The 21,237-nt window shown below is 40.8% G+C and overlaps 1 protein-coding gene across 2 annotated transcripts in view; it reads right to left on the bottom strand.

The window, feature by feature from the left end:
- LOC129822824 (cadherin-18-like) overlaps nucleotides 1-21,237 on the bottom strand; it is a 388,426-nt gene that overhangs the window by 193,854 nt on the left and 173,335 nt on the right. For both annotated transcript variants that reach the window (XM_055881258.1, XM_055881257.1), the window contains one exon: nucleotides 1,923-2,508. In XM_055881258.1, the coding sequence (XP_055737233.1) occupies nucleotides 1,923-2,159 (237 nt within the window). In that variant the 5' untranslated portion in view covers nucleotides 2,160-2,508. The remainder of the gene's footprint in view (nucleotides 1-1,922; nucleotides 2,509-21,237) is intronic.

Raw genomic sequence — 21,237 nt, 5'->3', positions numbered from 1 at the left:
TCCGTTTCATCCAGGAACTCTATACAAGGCGGTGTCAAAGGAACGCACCAACATTTTTTAAAGACTCCAGCCACCCAAGGCATAGACTGTTCTCTCTGCTACCACATGGCTAGCGATACCGGAGCACCAAGCCTGGGACCAAAAGGCACCTGAACAGGTTCCACTCCCAAGCCGTATGACTGCTGAACAGTTAATCAAATGGCTACCAGGACAATTTACATGACCCCCTTTATGATATGCATGATATGATACGAATTCCAATTTGTTTTGGCTAACGTTAGGTAGGTGGCTCGGTTGCTAACGTTAGCTAGACTAGGAGTTTAGGTTAAGGTTAGGGGAAGGGTTAGCTAATATGCTAAGTACTTGCAAAGTAGCTAAAAAGTAGTAAGTTGTTGCAAATTCTTAATTAGCTAAAATGCTAAAGTTGTCCCCAATGAGAACATTTGGATTGCTAGATGTTAGCATTATATGTCTACCCTTCCAACCCGACCAACCACCCTCCTTTCGTTTTTTTTTGCCATAAGTATCCTTATGTAACCATACCAAACTTAAGAAATTATACTAATTTGAGGGTCCTGGATTTTCATTTAGTGTGTTCCGTCTAGTTTAGCCTGGCCAATTACAGGCCACCTGTGGTACATCCCTTGGGGGAAAAAACATGAATTTCTCATAATCTTATGTGAGGTTAATATGATAACGTGACAATTTAGTTATAATTTAATCCGATTATTCTCTCATCATTGATTTAATTGACTTATTTCAGCAATTTCAGGGTTTTCTGTATAGTTGTCTAATGTTGGCGAGGCATATTATTCTGGTTTAATGTTACTCCTGAATCACTATGATAAATATAATAGTTTTTGTTGAGTGTATTCTTAACGAAGCTGAGATGTATTGTACATTGAAGTCCAAAGTGTAGAAATAATGGTGAAAATCTATTATTGGCACAGACATGGTGGCGTAGCAGGAAGATCGGAATATCGTCAATCAAGAGTTTGTGAGTTAAAATCTCAGGTGAGGGCATGTTGAATAATAATTACTGCGTAAATTAATATACACAACGTAATCAAGTGTGTCAAATATGTAATTTGAAAACACTGACTGCGTGACATTCTTATGACAAAGTTTTGTTTGCAGGGCATCACCTGTGAAATTTCATGTGTCATATCACATGTGAAGTGAACCAAAACCACATTGGTTTCACATTTTGTGCACAACGTGGACATTTCACTTTTTTGTAAGGGTTGGTTTGATTTTGTACTATGCTTAATTCAAACAAAGAACAAGCTATTTTCACAATTGAATGTCGCATGCCTTAAAGCCGAACGTGACAGACTAAGATGATCTAAAGGGAGCTTGTTGATTAATCCTCCATAAAACACAAGACATTATCATGAGAAGAACTTGGACAGTGTAGACCTCTTTTCTCTACAAAATATACCCACGTGAGATTTGTAGTGCATCCCAAATGTCACCCTATTCCCTACATAGTGCACCACTTTTGACCAGAGCCCTATTGGCCCTGGTCAAAATGATTGAGCTATGTATGGAGTAGGGTGCAATTTGGAACACAGCCTTGGCTTCTACATCATTAGACAGAACAAAAGCACCTGGAATACCAACAAGGCAAGTCACATTAATAATCAAAGCTGTACCTGCCACAATGCATTTCCAACACACAAGACCGCTGCGCAGAAAAACAGTATTTGTCAAAAAAGGCTCCCTTTTCCATAAGTGGTGCACTACTTTTGACCATGGCTCATAGGGCTCTGGTCAATGGTAATGCATTATGTAGGGCATAAGGTGCCATTTAGGACACAATTCAGAGCCAAGGAGTCAAATATCCTTGTAATGAAAAAGTGGTTGTTTACAAGCATCTAAATTCAAGCCATGAAGTACTGTGAAGTAAGATAAAACAATACCTTTCCCACATATTGAGCATCTGGTCCAATGTGTTCTTCTAAAACAAAGAATTGGTTCCAGATCCAGCCGCGTTTAGGTCTGTGGTGCACTTCCGTCTCGCCATTGGCCAGTTTGGTCTGGTTCTTTGTGTTGGGCACTTTGGATGTTGGGACATGATGGCTAACCCCATAGCACTTCTGGAGAAAGCAGAGGCAGACCAGTACGGGACAGAGACAGAAGATCTTGGATATCCTCATGGTGTTTCCTCAGTATGTTTGTAAGTATATCCCAGTGTTTTTTGTGCTACGTGTGAAAGTCCTCCCACCACCGCCGTCGCCACCACCACCGGCCACGTCTGCAGCCTCACGTGGCTCGCAGTCTCAACAGAAGGACGAGGGTGGCACTAAATCCAAACTGGGGTAGGCCCTGTCCGGGTTACGGTAGATCCTCTAAGGCTCATGGCCTAGCCGTCTGTTGAGTAGAATCAAGGCAAGCTTCATTTACATTATGGAACAGCCAGGGTCTGGAGAAAAACACGGATGGATTATGGCTTTTGTTTAGTTTTACCAGAAACTGGAGTTGATTATGGCGACCATTTTGTGTTTCCTGGAAGAGAAAAAGAGAGAGAGAGAGAAGGATGTATTACATTTTTTTTTGTTTTCACTTACTTAATCTCCTAAAAATGTATAGGAGCTGGCCATAATAATACTTGACACAGAGGGCAAGCATTTTAAAAATATGTCTTTGAATACAGAAAAGATGCCACTATCAGATCCTTACAATTAGTTCGGAGAACACGAAACACATTTCTGGTACATTTAGGACTGTTACCGTGACCTTATTTGTTATTTAAGTGTATAGATGACATGTAGGTATATTTATTTTTCCCATGCCCCTGTTCCGTGACAGGTGCATGATATTGGTCCATTCTAAATCAAAACTAATTTCACTCATATTATTTAGGATATGTAAAGATAACATTACATTAAGAATAGTCTGATGAGTGACAATATTAGCCTATCACTTGTGAACGATGTATTATCACTTGTGAATGATGCTCAGCATGTGCTGTAAGGCAAGGAATAGCCTTTTTTTTGCAACTTTTTCAAATCATAGTTGCACACCTCATATAGCCTAACCAAAAGCCAAATACTGTAGCTTCTTGAAATTAAGGACAACAATCTGCTTTAATCGACCGCTAAACCTACTGCCATGCTATAACTATAACCTACTGCCAAGTGCGCATTGCTGCGCTTATGTGAGGAAATAGCCTAATAGTTCATTAACATTTTAAGGTAAATGTTCTGATATGTTGCATCAACCTCATTGCTTTTGAAAGGTTTTGGATGCGAGTGGTTGTATTAATTTGGGGTCTATCGCATCCCACAACTGTCCCAGCGTATGTTTGGAAATGTATTTCTTGCACAGAAGGACAAGTTGAGTGGGTCAACTTTTGTACTGTGGGGGATAGTAGATTTACATAGGCCAGTGCTTTTGCTTTTCATTAGGCCTACTCATTTTGATGGCTGAAAAGTAGGTTAAATGTGAACAGTTCTAACATCTTCAATATGCACCCGGAAATTTGATGAGGGACGCAAGCAGTTGCATCCCCGACATGTCGGTCTTCACTTGTAGATTAATTCTTAGCTGTGAGAAGGACCAGATCATGTGACAGGCATTGGCTAATAAGAATTGAGACACAGAGCGCCATGTAAGTGAGAGGTGCTTCTGCTCACAGCAGCCGGGAGAAGGGAATTATAATTCTTATATTCAACCCAATGGCACAACGGCCATTTTGGTCGCAAAAGGCTTGGATTTTTGTGGGGGCATTACGGTCACACAAGGGGCATTGGCCAATAAGAATTGAGATATCATAGAGCGCCATGTAAGTGAGAGGTGCTTCGGAGCACAGCAGCCGGGAATTATAATTATTATATTAAGCCCAATGGCACACGTTTGTATGACAACTAACGTTGCATAAATAACTCTAAATTAATTATATAGGAGGACCTGTTTCTTTGTTATTTACTCAAAACTGAATATTTCCTTGGAAATCTTTCAGAGAAAATATACTTTCTATTTTATTCAGCTATGTTCAATTGTATTCTACATACTATAAAATAATACTAAAATAATTCCACAGAACTCTAAGCAAATGTTGTCTGCTAAATTAACTAGTGTAGCCCACAACCATATCAGGGCCTAACATAAGGACAACTCAGAGTATTCTATTCTGTTCTTCCGAAATAGACTACATTTTCTTCATATCATGTTTCTTTAGACCTGTCTAAAATAAATAAAAGGCTATGCGTGGAAGCCAGGTGAGGCTAAACGTGTTTATGTTAATCACCGGTCAATTATCAGGAGACCAGCAGTTATCTGCTTGACAATCACCGGCTGACAAAATTTCATGACCACCACAGCCCTAGGTGACTTGTTCAATTATTCAAAGGTTGTATGTGCCGGTGAAGTCACAGAAATGGTTTGCATCCCAAATAGAACTCTATTCCTTTTAGTGCACTACTTTTGACCAGACCTCTATGGACCCTGGTAAAAGTAGTATACTATATAGGGAATAGAGTGCCATTTGGGATGCTGGCATGGTGTTTTTTAAGTAGTAGTGCCCAATGAGTTAGCATCCATCTTTAAAGCCAGTATGGGGCTATAACTGTAGTGCAGGGGTAGGCAACTCTGTTCCTGGTGTGCCACAGGTACTGCAGGATTTTGTTCCAACTAGGCACCACACCTAATTGATCAGTTCAGTGAATGCCTCTAGGTCAGTTAAAAACATGAAGTGCTTGCGGCACTCCAGGATCACGGTTGCCTACCCCTGCTGTAGAGACTCACATAGATGAGTTGGTGTTTTGTTAAAAAATTATTATTTATTTTTCAGTGCTGGGCCATTGTATGAAAGGATTAGTTGGTGCCTTGGCAATCTGAATTATAACCAGGGCAGCAAGAAATACATTTGCGGTGATAACGACAGATATTAAGCTACTCAAATGCATGACATTTGGAGAGTGTGTTTCGGTAGGCAATGGAAAATGAAAGCGGAAAACAGTTCTAGTAAATGGGTTTCTTCGGAAAACTAAATTGCATATTGAAGGCAAAATTTAAGTGCTAAAAATACAACTATTTATAATGCCCATATTCTTTTTCTTCCCCTGTAATTTTGCACTTGATTATATTCAAGTCAGCAAAAGTGCATATTTAAAAAGAAAGCAACTTTTGTTGAAATAATAATTAACTGCTTATTCCCGGATATGGTTATGGTCAATTTGAGTACCACAGAAAATTCTCCAGTGTAAAAAGACAAACAAATGAACACCGAAAGTGTTGAGTCTGTAGACTCTTATAGAGACCGGAACAGTGTTAAATTAACACACTGCTTAGTGTAAAGCCTTATTCAAATATTTCCCAGAGTGCCTGGCCTATTGAGTAAATTGTAGTATTACCACCCATGATTTAATTTGTTAGAGACAGAGACATGCACGTTGCTTCCATCTTTTATTAGTCATGTGGACCTCACAAAGTGAGATAAGTGAATATGTTATAATTTTAAAAAAGTATGTACACAATACCATAAGTATTTCATGAGGCCTTATTTTGAGGGCCTAGTTTTACCCTAATACAGTTGCCTGTGAATAAACATCTATGGGTGAAGTTAAAGGTAAGGGATAGGTTTGGGATAGGGGGAAAACGGATTTTTTTTTAACGAGTGCCTATAGCACTGGGATTGAACCCACAGTACTGTGGCATAATCAATCACTGCATCGAGGTACGTTTTCTGACCCATATCTCGCGCCGGCTCAACGGCATCTTAAAGTTACCATGATTGCGTTCTGACCCCAGTGCAGATCAGTGTAAGCAGACGTAAAGGTAAGGTCGGTATCTTCTGGCAACCTGTATCCCTATGCTAGATTTGTGTAAGCTACCTGTATTCAGTGGTGTAAAGTACTTAAGTAAAAATACTTTAAAGTATTACTAAAGTAGTTTTGGCGTATCTGTACATTACTTTACTATTTATATTTTGACAGCTTTTACTTTTGCTCCACTACATTCCTAAAGAAAATATACTTTTTACTCAAATACATTTTCCCTGACGCCAAAAAGTACTCGTTAAATGTTGAATGCATTCTCTCAGAATTATGGTCCAATTCACGCACCTACACTACATGACCAAAGTATGTGGACACCTGCTCATCAAACATCTCATTCCAAAATCATGGGCATAAATATGGAGTTGGTTCCACCTTTCCTACTATAACAGCCTCCAATCTTTTGGGAAGGCTTTCCACTAGATGTTGGAACATTGCTACGGGGACTTGCATCCATTCAGTCACAAGAGCATTAGTGAGGTCGGGTATTGATGTTGGGCGATTAGGCCTGGCTCGCAGTCGGCATTCCAATTCATCCCAAAAGTGTTCGATGGGGTTGAGGGAGGTCAGGGTTCTGTGCAAGCCAGTCAAGTTCTTCAACACCAATCTCGACAAACGATTTCTGTATGGACCTCGCTTTGTGCACGGGGGCATTGTCATGCTGAAGCAGGAAAGGGCCTTCCCCAAACTGTTGCCACAAAGTTAAAAGCACAGAATCGTTTAGAATGTAATTGTATGCTGTAGCATTAAGATTTCCCCTTCACTGGAACTAAGGGGTCCATCCCGAACCATGAAAAACAGCCCTAGACCTTAATTTCTGTAAGCTTGTGTGGCCTACCACTTTGCGGCTGAGCCTCTGTTGCGCAGACGTTTCCACTTCACAATAACAACACTTAAGGTTTACTGGGGAAGCTCTAGCAAAGCAGAAATTTGACGAACTGACTTGCTGGAAAGGTGGCTTCCTATGAAGGTGCCATGTTGAAAGGTAAGTAAGTCCATTCTACTGCCAATGTTTGTATATGGAGATTGCATGACTGTGTGCTCGATTTTTGGCTGAAATAACCGAATCCAGTAATTTGAAGGGGTTTGTTCAAATATTTCAGCATATATGATGTATCAACATAACACGTTGCCATCCCTACTGCCTCTGATCTGGTGGATTCACTATACACAAATATTGTGTTTGTAAATGTGTTGAGTGTGCCCGTCTGTTCGTAATTTTTTTAAATAAAAATGATATCATGCCGTCTGGTTTGTTTAATATAAGGAATTTGATGTATAGCATTTACTTTTACTGAAGTATGACAATTGATTGCTTTTCCCACCACTGTACTTAAAACCAGATACTTTTAGACTTTTACCCAAGTAGTATTTTACAGGGTGATTTTTACTTGAGTGATTTTCTATTAATGTGTCTTTATATTACTCAATTACTTTTTCCCAGCACTGCCTCTATCCCTATGCTAGACTTGTGTGAGCAACCTGTATCCCTATGCTAGACCAAGTAAGCCTATTCTATTATCAGTGCTTTCTGGCTGGCACCTCCTGTGTCGCTCTTTAATCAGTGCTAATTGTGTGGTAATCATGCTGAAAGGTGGTAAAACAGTGATGTCAGACAGTCAGTAAATAAGCAGCAGCTGGCATAGTCAGTGAAAGGCACCATATCCCACTATCCAACTGATATGGTGGAAAAGTCATCTCAGAAGGTATATACACATATAGTACATATGATTGGGGCATCCAAGTGGCGCAGTGGTCATAAGTCACCGCATCTCAGTGCTAGAGGCATCACTATAGACAACTTGGTTCAAATCCAGACTGTATCACAACTGGCCGGGATTGGGCGGTGCACAATTGGCCCAGCGTCATCTGAGTTTGGCTGGTGTAGGCTGCCATTGTCAATAAGAATTTGGTATTAACTGACTTACCTAGTTGAAGGTTCAATTTAAAGAAGTGTTCAAACACAGATGTTTATCCCTCTATGATAAATGATGAGGTGAATGGTTAATTACAACAGAAAGAGGAAAAGAGAGAGAGAGTTAAGGATGAGAGACAGAGCGAGAGCTCTGTAGTGAGAGATCGAGGGAGCCCTTGCCTGCTGTTTATGGCTAATGTTTTGGCCGCCTGCTGAGTGCAAACCCACTGCATTCGTTTCACAGCATCAGCTTTCTGCTGATGTCAACCACCAGATAGCAGAGGAGCGAGCGGGTCAAACACATATCACTGCAACAAACAGGGCCAGGGACTGAGAGGAAGTAATAATACAGTATAATAACACAAATAATAGAAATCTTGACTTTACACCTCTCCTAAATTGAATGAGGGTGGGTGGCATAGCAAAACGGGGAAGGGAAGGAGAATTTTGAGAGGCATTGTAATGCCATTGTGAAATTCCATGCCTACCAAATGAGCTTAATGTTTACTTGAAAACGTGTATCAATTTGTTGCCAAACTAATCTGCATTTGTATGTCACAATATACAAATTGGATGCAAACCAAATCCCACAGTTGAGCCCTAACTGAAATTATATCTTGAACAGAACACAAGTTTTTTTTAATGAATATTCATATACATTTCACACTAATTCGAGACCGTTTTTGGCAACAGAATGAATGATATTTTCTGGTCCTCAGAGTGCATATTTGATGGAGCTAACAGCTGAGCACCTGCAAATCACGACAGTTTTGGTTTCATTACACAATCAAGAGAAAGCTTGACAGAAAACACCTCTACATCATCTAATAATTATGACCTGTTTTGTGTGTTCTTTTTCTTTTCCCCTGCTGTCAAACTGAAATCTGCTTAACCACCTTCACAACCTCCATGAAGAGATTCAGGATAGGAGATAATTTTGTTTTCACGCTACAGACAGAAAAATTGGCTTCCTGAGTTCTGTTGTAACTGAGGTTGGAGCTTTACAAATTAGGAAATGTGTGGTTGTCAAACAGACTCCGAACATCCAAATCATGCTTTATATATAAAGCAAATTTCAGACATGGAATACAACACAATGTGCTTTACAGGAAAACATTTAAATAAAAAACAATGCTGAAATATTTATTACAAAACAAACAAAACAACTAAACTAAAAAGTACACTAATGAAAAACAAAGCAAAAAATATGTGTTTCAAGATCTATTTTAAAATACGGTACCAGTCAAAAGTTTGAACACAGCTACTCATTCAATGGTTTCTTTATTTGGACTATTTTCTACATAATAGTGTAGAATAATAGTGAAGACATCAAAACTATGAAATAACAAATATGGAATCATGTAGTAACCAAAAAAAGTGTAAAACAAATAAAAATATATTTTAGATTTTAGATTCTTCAAAGTAGCCACTCTTTGCCTTGATGACAGCTTTGTACACTCTTGTCTACCCAGGCCCATCCATGTGTACGCCCTTGATGCAAACAATGCATGATGACAACACTTCGGACTGCATTTTTTCAATACCTGGTTTGCATACACATTGTTGCCTTAGTTAGCATTTACTGGTAGATATCATCAATTGAAAAGTCTTTCCTATCCTACCGGCTACCGACGTCATTATTCTGTGAGCTGCTCTATCCCAAAACCAGTTGAGAGCTGCACGCACCTGCTGCCTGCAGATAATATTCTGCTTAAACTAGGCTGTGTGCGGCGCTCATGTGAATATACTTCACGTGCTTTGCAATTTTATAGGCTACTTTGTGCATGATTTCTCTGTTGTACCTGAGTATACCCTCCACTACACCACTGGCTCTTTGTGTTTTACAAAAAGTGCACTCTCCTATTTGAGTGCGCTGGTATTACAGTTGCTGTCATTTCAGAATCAAGAACCTGTCACACACTGAAGGCCTATATGTTCGCCACTGAGCAAACATGTCTATAATAGATAAGGTTGTTAAGATACTAACGTTTCAAGAAAGGAGTGTATATATTTGGCCTGGGGAAGCGGTTTTATGCCCTGACTGAATGGGAGCCAATAATTATGAGTTTCCTCTGCTGGTCTCGGGAAGAAATTACCAGTCCTCACTGTCTGAGACCAGTCAGGAACGAGTACAAATGTACCTGACACCGAGAGAAGATCGAGACACTTAATATGTGGTCTTGAGTACTACAACACTGGCCACAGGACCCTACTGGGTACACAACTTAAAAGCATGTCTGACTTGTATTGGGGTGCACAATCGTGGATTGATTTAAAAACCTATAGAAGAAGCTTAAAATTAATTCTAAAACTCACAGGCAGCCAGTGCGGAGACCTTAAAACTGGTGTAATGTGTGGTCAGTCTGATCTTGGTCACTGACCGTTCTGCAGCACTCTGTATGTTTCGCAGTTGACCAATGGCTTTCATTGGTAGACCAGGCAGGAGAGCATTACAGTAGTCAAGCCTGCTTGTACTAAAAGTGTTGATGAGTCTCTGTATCAGCCTGAGAGAGACACGGCGACACCATGGCATGTTCTCGAGGTGGTAAAAAGCTATTTTGGTCACATTCCTAATGTGTGATTCAAAACTTAGTTCAGAATTTAAAATAAAACATCAGGTAAAAAACCTAGGTGTTATCTTGATTGTCCATGAATTAAAATGTGCGGCTAGATTCTCTCTGTGCTTTGTCTCCAACAATAAGTACCTCGGTATTGTCTTGATTTAGCTGGAGGAAGTCGTGGGCCATCCAAGTATTTAAACCACTAATTCAGTGTAATAATTTATCCATGGAGCTAAAATCCTCTGGTGACACAGAAATGTAAAGTTGTGTATCGTCTGCATGAAAATCAATGCTGCGCTTTCAGATAACGCTGCCAAGGGGTAACATATATAAACTGAACAGTCCTGGACCCAAAGTCAAACCTTGTGGAATGGTACATGTGATTTGTATTTTCTCTGAGTTATGTTAATAGGTCCTAAACTGGATAAATAGGCCAACCCACCTCTCCAGTCTGTCCAGGAGAACATAATGGTCAACAGAGTCGAATGCAGCACTTAAATCTAAGGACAGAGAGCTGTTTGGCATCTATGTTGGTTCTACGATCATTTACCACTTTAACTAAGGCTGTCTGTGGGCTGAACACGAAAACAAGATTGGAATTTTTCAAAAATACAGAATTATAAAAAAAAATCAGTTTGAACACCAATTTCTCCAGAATTTTTTTAAAGAATGGAAGGTTGTGGATGGGCCGAAAATTGCCAAGAGCTGAAGAATCTAGATTACTTTCGTCAGAAGGGGTTTCACCATAAGTTTTTAGTGCAGTGGGGAAAGTGTCTGTGAACAGGGAGTGATTAACAACAGCTTGCACTTCTTCAGATCTGCAATTATAAACTGTTGAAGAAGGTGCTGGAGATAGTATTGAGAAGGCAGGTAGAAGGCTTAAATTGTGATATCACTTTCCTGAGCATGTATGTGTCAACCAGAGAAAATAAATCCATAGTGCCTTTGTGTGGTAGGCTAGGGGACATGTCATCAAACTTCTCATCAGGTCTTGCTTGACTGATACCCAGCCTAATGTTAGTTCTTATATTTAACAGTCTGGCCTTGAGATAGAAGCGGATTTTCAGTCTCTCGGTCCCAGCTTTGATGCACCTGTACTGACCTCGCCTTCTGGATGATAGCGGGGTGAACAGGCAGTGACTCGGCTGGTTGTTGTCCTTGTTGATCCTTTTGGCCTTCCTGTGACACCGGGTGGTGTCGGTGTCCTGGAGGGCAGGTAGTCAGCCCACGGTGATGCGTTGGGCAGACCGCACCACCCTCTGGAGAGCCCTGCGGTTGTGGGGAGTGCAGTTGCCGTGCTTCACAATAGGGATGGTGCCAGGTTCCCTCCAGATGTGACACTTGGCATTCAAGCCAAAGAGTTCAATCTTTATTTCACCAGACCAGAGAATCTTGTTTCTCATGGTCGGAGAGTCTTTAGGTGCCTTTTGGCAAACTCCAAGAAAGATTTGATGTGGCTTTACCTGAGGAGTGGCTTCAGTCTGGTCACTACCATAAAGACCTCATTAATGGAGTGCTGCAAATCAAATCAAATGTATTTATATAGCCCTTCTTACATCAGCTGATATCTCAAAGTGCTGTACAGAAACCCAGCCTAAAACCCCAAACAGCAAGCAATGCAGGTGTAGAAGCACGGTGGCTAGGAAAAACTCCCTAGAAAGGCCAAAACCTAGGAAGAAACCTAGAGAGGAACCAGGCTATGAGGGGTGGCCAGGTGGCTGTGCCGGGTGGAGATTATAACAGAACATGGCCAAGATGTTCAAATGTTCATAAATAACCAGCATGGTCAAATAATAATAATCACAGTAGTTGTCGAGGGTGCAGCAAGTCAGCACCTCAGGAGTAAATGTTAGTTGGCTTTTCATAGCCAATCATTAAGACTATCTCTACCGCTCCTGCTGTCTCTAGAGAGTTGAAAACAGCAGGTCTGGGACAGGTAGCACTTCCGGTGAACAGGTCAGGAAGGATACCCTTCTGGAAGGTTCTCCCATCTCCACAGAGAAACTCTGGAGCTCTCTCAGAATGACCATCAGGTTCTGGTCACCTCCCTGACCAAGGCCCTTCTTCACCGATTGCTCAGTTTGGCCGGGCAGCCAACTCTAGGCAGAGTCTTGGTGGTTCCAAACTTCTTCCATTTAAGAATGATGGAGGCCACTGTGTTGTTGGGGACCTTCAATGCTACAAACATTTTTTGTACCCTTCGCAAGATCTGTGCCTTGACATAATCCTGTCTCGGCGCTTGGTTTTTGCTCTGACATGCACTGTCAACTGTGGGACCTTATATAGACAGGTGTGTGCCTTTCCAAATCATATCCAATCAATTGAATTTACCACAAGTGGATTCCAAACAAGTTTTAGAAACATCTCAAGGATGATCAATGAAAACAGGATGCACCTGAGCTCAATTTCGAGTCAAAGGGTCTGAATATTTATGTAAATAAGGTATTTCTGTTTGGTATTTTCAAAAAATTTGCAAAAATTCTAAAAACCTGTTTTCGCTTTGTCATTATGTGTAGATTGATGAGGCAAAAAATGTATTTAATCAATTTTAGAATAAGGTTGAAACAACAAAATGTGGAAAAAATTAAGGGGTCTGAATACTTTAAGAATGCGTACAATGCTTTCCTATCATCTATGTAAATCTAGTAAATCTAAGATTTGGACGAGACTGACTTTGTGACAAAAAAAATCCTATTTACACTGTGTAGTCAAATGTAACACTAGAATAAATGTTTGACTCATATTGATGCCACAGGCTGTTTTTAAAACGAGAAGTTGTTTTTTTAGGGGCAGTCACTTTTTAAACACAGATTAGACTGCAAGGTAATTAGGTAACTACTCCCACTGAGACGTGGGTCGGGCTGCATGGCACTCATCACCTACCACCACCTCTCCCAAAGTCAACAAGACTCGGCCCAGTACTGTCTCTGTATACGTCCTCATCTGTATACGTCCTCATCTGCATCCCAAATGGCAACCTTTTCATTATATTCTGCACTATATTTGACCAGGGCCCTGCTAAACATGAGTGCTCTATATTGTGAATAGGGTGCCATCCCACCATTCCCCCGCTCTCCAAAATGCCATGTGTTCTAACCTCAAATCAACATTGATAACCTGCTCTATTAAATCTGTGCCGTAGGTGTCACTTTTCTTGTTGGTGGTAAATTAGAAACATTCCTGCACTTTTCAAAACCCTATATGTCATTTGGCCTGTATGTCCCAAACAGCACCCTATTCCCTATGGACTCTGGTCAAAATAGTGCACTCTCTAGGGAATAGGGTGAGATTCTGGACACTATTTTTCTCTGAAAGCACTTTTGGAGTGCCAGGCCATTGCAATAAGGAATCTGCTGGCCACTGCAGGGAAATATACAGCATTTTTCTTTCAACTCCCATTATAATCATCTCTCTCTCTCACTGTCTTTCTGGTCACTGTTGCTTGACATAGGCAGGTAGCCTAGTGGATAGAGATTTGGGCCAGTAACAGAACGTTTTCTGGATCGAATCTCCGAGCTGAGAAGGTTAAATATTATAATATATATTTTTTTAAATAGGCGTTTTCAAATAACCGCCAGTTAAGGTGAGCTCCCCGCTTACTCAGCCTACTAGCTCCTCGCCCATTCAGTTTGTCTTTTTCAGACATCATGTTAGTTTTACATGAGAGAAAAAGTATTTACACTGTACAAAAATATTAACATAACCATTTCAAAGATTTTACTGAGTTACAGTTCATATATGGAAATCAGTCGATTGAAGAAAAAAAAACATCTCTAATCTATGGATTTCACATGACTGAGAATACAGATATATATATATATATATATGTTGGTCACAGAAAACCAGACAATATCTGGTGTGACCACCATTTTCCTCATGCAGTGCGACATCTTTTCATATAGAGTTGATCATGATTGTGGCCTGTGGAATGTTATGCCACTCCTCTTCAATGGTCGTGCGAGATGCTGGATATTGGAGGGAATTGTAATACACGTCGATCAGTGGAGGCTCCTCAGAGGAGGAAAGGAAGGACTATCCTCCCCAGTGAATTTCAGAAAAATGTTGATATTTTTTTAAATTATCCTTTTTAGATAAAAACAAAATACATTTACATTGATTAAAACACACTGTTTTGCAATGACGGTCTACAGTATCCTCAACAGCACTCTGTAGGGTAGCACCATGGTGTAGCCGGAGGACAGCTAGCCTGTTGAGGACAGAGGGCGCTGTTTTCACTTTGGGGGAAAATCGTGCCAAATTTAAACGGCCTCGTACTCAATTCTTGCTCGTAAAATATGCATATTACTATTACTATTGGATAGAAAACACTCTCTAGTTTCTAAAACCGTTTGAATTATATCTGTGAGTAAAACAGAACTCCTTTTGCAGCAAACTTCCTGACAGGAAGTGGAAAATCTGAAATCGATGCACTCTTCTAGGGGCTGCCTATTAAAGTCCTTATTATTTATTAGTTTAGATGCACTTCATCTTCCACTAGATGTCGACAAGCAGTGAGAGAAGAAATTGAGTGTGTAACTTGATCTGGACTCGAATTATAGCTCTTGGCATGACGTGTCACCAGTTTCCTGTTTTCTGGAGAGCGCGAGGAGGGACCTGGATTTGCCTTCTCATAAGCTGCCGTTATGGACGACTAATATCTCCGGCTTTGATTTTATTTGATACATGTGACAATATCATCGTAAAGTATGTATTTTCTATATATTTTAATCAGATTATTAAACATTTTTCGGGAGTTTTGCCGTGTTCCGTTCTCTTCCGTTTGTTGACATGGAGAGATTCGCGCCACTTGGCAAGTGTGCTTGCTAAATCGAGAGGGAAAAAGGCCGTTCTAAATCCAAACAACGATTGTTCCCGACAAAGGACCCGTTGTGCAACATTCTGATGAAAGATCAGCAAAAGTAGGACCCAATTTATGATGCTATTTCATATATCTGTCTTACATGTGAACTAGTCGTTGGCGCCCAGCTTTTGGGTACTCTCTCGCTATACCTAAGCTGGATGTCGTAATGAAGTTATTTTTAGAATTCTAACACGGCGATTGCATTAAGAACTAGTGTATCAATCATTTCCTATACAACATGTATTTTTTAGTTATGTTTATGAATAGTCATTTGGTCAGAATATGTGTGTCAGAAAAAGTGTCAGAAAAATATCCGGACGTTGTGGGAAAAATATGCTAAGTTAGCACAATGTATAACCACTGATTTCAGCTCTAAATATGCACATTTTCGAACAAAACATAAGTGTATGTATAACCTGATGTTTAGGACTGTCATCTGAGGAAGCTTATCAAGGTTAGTCAAAAATTATATATCTTTTGCTGGTTTGTCACGATCGCTAACTTTTACTACTGGGGAATGGCTTGTGTTTCTGGCTATTGTGGTAAGCTAATATAACGCTATTTTGTGTTTTCGCTGTAAAACACTTAAGAAATCGGAAATATTGGCTGGATTCACAAGATGCTTGTCTTTCATTTGCTGTACACTATGTATTTTTCAGAAATGTTTTATGATGAGTATTTAGGTATTTCACGTTGGTGTCTGTAATTATTCTTTCTGCTTTTGGTGCAATTTCTGATTGTAGCTGCAATGTAAACTATGATTTATACCTGAAATATGCACATTTTTCGAACAAAACATAGATTTATTGAATAACATGTTATACGACTGTCATCTGATGAAGTTGTTTGTTGGTTAGTTTGGTTGGTTCTTGGTTAGTCAGGTTGGCTTTGTGCATGCTACCTGTGCTGTGAAAAATGTCTGTCCTTTTTTGTATTTGGTGGTGAGCTAACATAAATATACGTGCTGTTTTCGCTGTAAAACATTTTAAAAATCGGACATGTTGGCTGGATTCACAAGATGTGTACCTTTCATTTGCTGTATTGGACTTGTTAATGTGTGAAAGTTAAATATTTCTAAAAAATATATTTTGAATTTCGCGCCCTGCACTTGAAGTGGCTGTTGTCATAAGTGTACCGACGCCGGGCTGCAGCCCTAAGAAGTTAACAAAAATGTGGGTGAGTGGAAGTGTTGTACCAGTTTAACTGTTCTATGGTTGTTATTTTAAGTGTTTCCCCTGCCAGTTTTATAGTCTTTGTAAATGCTCACATGAGGTCATCAGACAATAAGGCGTTGAGAATAATTATGTGATTCATGTGACCCTACACTAAGCAACACTGTCTTGTCAAAATGCTTACAATTTTGTAATTTAGCAGATGCTTTTATCTAGAGTGACTTACAGGAGCAATTACGGTGCTTAATGGCACATCGATGGATTTGTTACCTATTCGGCTCGGGGATTCAAACCAGCGACACTTTGGTTACTGACCCAACGCTCTTAACCGCTAGGCTACCAGCCGCCCAGTAAAAATTCTATATGAGGTGTTATTGCATAACATTAAAAGTGTTAATTCCCTAACACTGACAAAGTGCAACAGTATCAGCACCAAACACAGTGGTAATTTAACAGTAAAAAGTGTGGCCCATATGCAGTACATACTGCCCCATTGTTTCATTTAACACCGTGAGTAACCACATTTCCATCCACAGTTTTTATGCAAGTAGTCATACTGTATCAAAAAAAATCATGACAACTATGATGGAAACAGGAAGTTTTGGTAAAATTGTATAAATGCCGACAGCTCATTAGTTAGTTCGAAATGGTGGGTTCTTTTTGTGTAGGTAAATGTATTATGTGAGAAATGACATTGGAAATGCTTTTATGCGCAAATATTGATATAATAACCATCATATCAAAGTCAACTTGGAGTCACGTAATTATATGTAGTGTGGTCCTCTCACTACAACTCGGAAAACCATGCAGTTTATTAGGCTAGATGAAATAAGTTGTGATCATCTTCACAGGGTGCTCCTTTCCAATAAATTTTGATGACTGCCGTTTGACAAATAAGAATATTCTCGCTTTAATCCATAATAATATCATCATCATGTACACTAGCCTCCCCGCACAGACTTCCCGCACTGCTGGAGTGCAGGTGCCAACACCAGAGTAGGCACACTCACTGTCATCACGCACTGATTTTTATCGACAACAAGTCAGTCTGGTGGACACTGTTGGGAAAATATGCATATTTTCTTTATGCAGGTTTTAGAATATTCTCAAGAATATCTGTTACCAATTGGATGGAAACCTAAATAGTGTTGATTCAACATTGGATTATTTGCTGTGTACATGCAACCCTGGGAATCATTTGTGTCTGGAATGGTTGCATTTGGTGTAAAGCTATGGAAGTTTGGCAGCCCCCCATTTTACACATGCTAAATAAACAGAGTACTTAGAATACCAGATATGTGTTCCAAATGGCACCCTTTTCCCTATATAGTGTATAGAGTGCCATTTGGGTGTTACTGAGAAGGAGCCCCCTTTCCCTCTGCTCTCCTCTCCTCAAAGGAGATCTGGATCTGTCTGCATTAGCATTTCATACAGAGACACTGACTGTCCTCCTGTTGCCAGGTGGATTCCCTCGTGAGAGGAGGTGGTAGAGAAAGGTGTTAGTTTTCACATAGCCCCTCGTCAAGCAGAGAGAAAGAGTGAGACACCGATAGAGATGGATAGACAGAGAGAGAGATGAAGAGAGAGAAAGAGAGAGGAGAAAGACAAATATACTGCTTCATGTCAGTCGGACTGATGAAGGCCAGTGCAGTAGCGAAGTGCTAGGTGACAAGAGAAAGGAGTGGGGGGGGGGGGGGTGAGGTGGAAAAAGGAGAATGTGGGGGAAGCAGTGAGACAGGACGAAGGAGAGAGTGTGGAAGTATTGTGGTGGGTGGGGGGAGTGGGTGAGGCAGGCGGGTGGGTGGTTGTGGTGAGGTGAGTGGGTAATGTGTGGACAGCGCCCTGTGGCTTCTCTCTCATCTAAGTTCTGTAAATCGATGGAGACGCCCTGTCCATCTCTCTCTCTCTCTCTCTCTCTCTCTCTCTCTCTCTCTCNCGTGAAGGGCACAGAGTCTGACATGCAGGCCGCTCGGCACACTGTTTTATTATCAGTGAGACACATCAGGCCTCCTCTCTCTCTGCACTCAACACACCACTGACTGACTGATACCCTTGTACTTGATGGATGACTCAAGGTCACTAATTAGTAAAGAACTCGCCTCACCTGCTTGTCTAGGTCTTAATTGAAAGGAAAAACCAAAAACCTGTAGACACTAGGCCCTCCATGCAATGAGTTTGACACCCCTGGACAAGAACAAAAGTAAATTTTGTGCGTAGCAAATGACACCCTATTGCCTACAGTGAATGACTTTTGATCAGGGCCCATGAGAGACAGGGTGCCATTTGGGTAATGACCTAGTACAGCAGCACTACACAGTATATGCAAAAGTATGTGGACACCCCTTCAAATTAGTGGATTTGGCTATTTCAACCACATCCGTTGCTGATGGGGGTATAAAAATCGAGCACACATCCATGCAATGTCCATAGAAAAACATTGGCAGTAGACTGGTCTTACTGAAGGGCTCAGTGACTTTCAACGTGGCACCGCCATAGGATGCCAACTTTCCAACAAGTCAGTTTGTAAAATTTCTGCCCTTCTAGAGCTGCCCCGGTCAACTGTAAGTGCTGTTATTGTGAAGTGGAAACGTCTAGGAACAACAATGGCTTAGCCCGCGAAGTGGTAGGCCACACAAGCTCACAGAACGAGACCGCTGAATGCTGAAGCGGGTAGGACGTAAAAAACGTACATTCTCGGTTGCAACACTTTTACCGAGTTCCAAACTCCCCCTGGAAGCAAGAACTGTTCGTCGGGAGCTTTATGAAATGCGGTTCCATGGTCAAGCAGCCGCACACAAGCCAAAGATCACCATGGGCGATGCCAAGCGTCAGCTGGAGTGGTGTAAAGATCACTGCCATTGGACTCTGGAGCATTGTAAACAGGTTCTCTAGAGTGATAAATCATGCTTCACCATCTGGCAGTCCGACGGATGAATCTGGGTTTGGCGGATGCCAGGAGAATACCACCTGCCCCAATACATAGTGCCAACAGTAAAGTTTGGAGGAGGAGGAATAATGGTCTGGGGATGTTTTTCATGGTTCCGCTAGTCCTCTTAGTTCCAGTGAAAGAAAATCTCAACGCTACAGCATACATTGACATTCTAGACGATTCTGGGCTTCCAACTTTGTGGCAACCGTTTGGGGAAGGCCTTTTCTTGTTTCAGCATGAGGGGGCCTGCACAGACTGGCCTGCACAGAGCCCTGACCTCAACCCCATCAAACAACTTAGGAATGAATAGGAATGTCGGGTCTTTTCGCCCAACATCAGTGCCCAACCTCACTAATGGCTGAATGGAAGCAAGTCCCGGCAGCAATGTTTCAACATGTAGTTGAAAGCCTTCCCAGAAGAGTGGAGGCTGTTATAGCAGGAACAGGGGGACCAACTCCGTATTAATGCCCATGATTTGGAATGAGATATGCGACAAGCAGGTGTCCACATTCTTTTGGTCATTAAGTGTATTTCCCCCCAGTGTTTGGATGGAATCTAAAATCTCTGCTTGCTCATTTATGGGAGTCCGTAGTTTATATAACAATCAATCTGAAGTTGAAAAATAGTGTCTGGAGCTGTACTATAATTGAAAGTTTACCCATATCTTAACACTGTCTAGACTGAATATTATTGACTGTTTCTATTGAACCCCTGCAATAAAGGGATGGAGGAAATTGTGGTTTAGATAGAACAAAACCAAGTAAATACTTCCTAGGTGTTCTCCAAGCCTTGAGTATGGATTGTAAGTCCCATTTAAATCCCACCTTCGCCCTTTAAAGTGGCAAGGAGGTCTAGCTACAGAGATGTAGCGATTTTAGCACATGGCAACAGTGCAGCTCCCCTTGCGGATCTCAAACTCACACTCAGCCCATAGGCAGAGCTGATAACCAAGTCTAAACTATAACTGCTTTGAAGAGAAAGAGTAGGACCAGGAGGCAGCCCTTAGGTTCCCGTCAGTAGCTCCAGTAGGGATATTACATAATCACTATTCCTCTTAACAACTCTTTTAAAAAAGAAGGGAAAAAATGTAATATCTCCTAGGAAACACACTCAAATGAAGGAGGAGAAAATCCTATCAATCCCAAAATGTGAAATATTAACGCAACATATTGCCAATCATCCATTTATTTTGCATTCTTTACTCAAGTTTTATAATGTAGACCTTTACTGAAAATATTATTATAAAAAAAAAAATTGGGGGGGGGAAATGATTTATACATCATGGTCTGTTCACAAGGATGTTTTTTTTGTAAGGTCCCCAAAAGTATGTCATTTTCTCTGCGGCCACAAATATGGAGTTTTGTAACTGACCCTCTAATGCCATTTTCATACCCCTTGGAATAAGTAGAGATCACAGGTCCTTTGCAAATGGAGGCTATTTTCTCTTATATATTTTTTATTTATTTATTTCAGGAAGATAGTTCTTTGATTGCCCAGGTGATGGATCTCTGTAAAAGTTGTAAAATAAATCCTTGGCTAAGTTTCAATGCAAATCTATAGGCCTACACATACTATTTCTGTGGGTTTGGCGACTAATATATAGCGAGGGCCAGCTAACGAGAGCATACAGGTCGCAGTGGTGGGTAGTATATGGGGCTTTGGTGACAAAACAGTTGGCACTGTGATAGACTACATCCAATTTGCTGAGTAGAGTGTTGGAGGCTATTTTGCAAATGACATCGCCGAAGTCAAGGGTAGGATAGCCGGTTTTACGAGGGTATGTTTGGCAGCATGAGTGAAGGAGGCTTTGTTGTGAAATAGGAAGCCGATTCTAGATTTAATTTAGGATTGGAGGTGCTTAATGTGAGTCTGGAAAGAGAGTTTACAGTCTAACCAGACACCTAGGTATTTACAGTTGTCCACATATTCTAAATCAGAACAGTCCAGAGTAGTGATGCTAGTCGGGAGGGTGGGTGCGGCAGCGATCGGTTGAAGAGCATGCATTTAGTTTTACTAGCA

This window comes from Salvelinus fontinalis, chromosome 25 (genome assembly GCF_029448725.1).
Source record: "Salvelinus fontinalis isolate EN_2023a chromosome 25, ASM2944872v1, whole genome shotgun sequence".
Taxonomy (NCBI): Eukaryota; Metazoa; Chordata; class Actinopteri; order Salmoniformes; family Salmonidae; genus Salvelinus; species Salvelinus fontinalis.
This window is presented reverse-complemented; position numbering and strand designations above follow the sequence as displayed.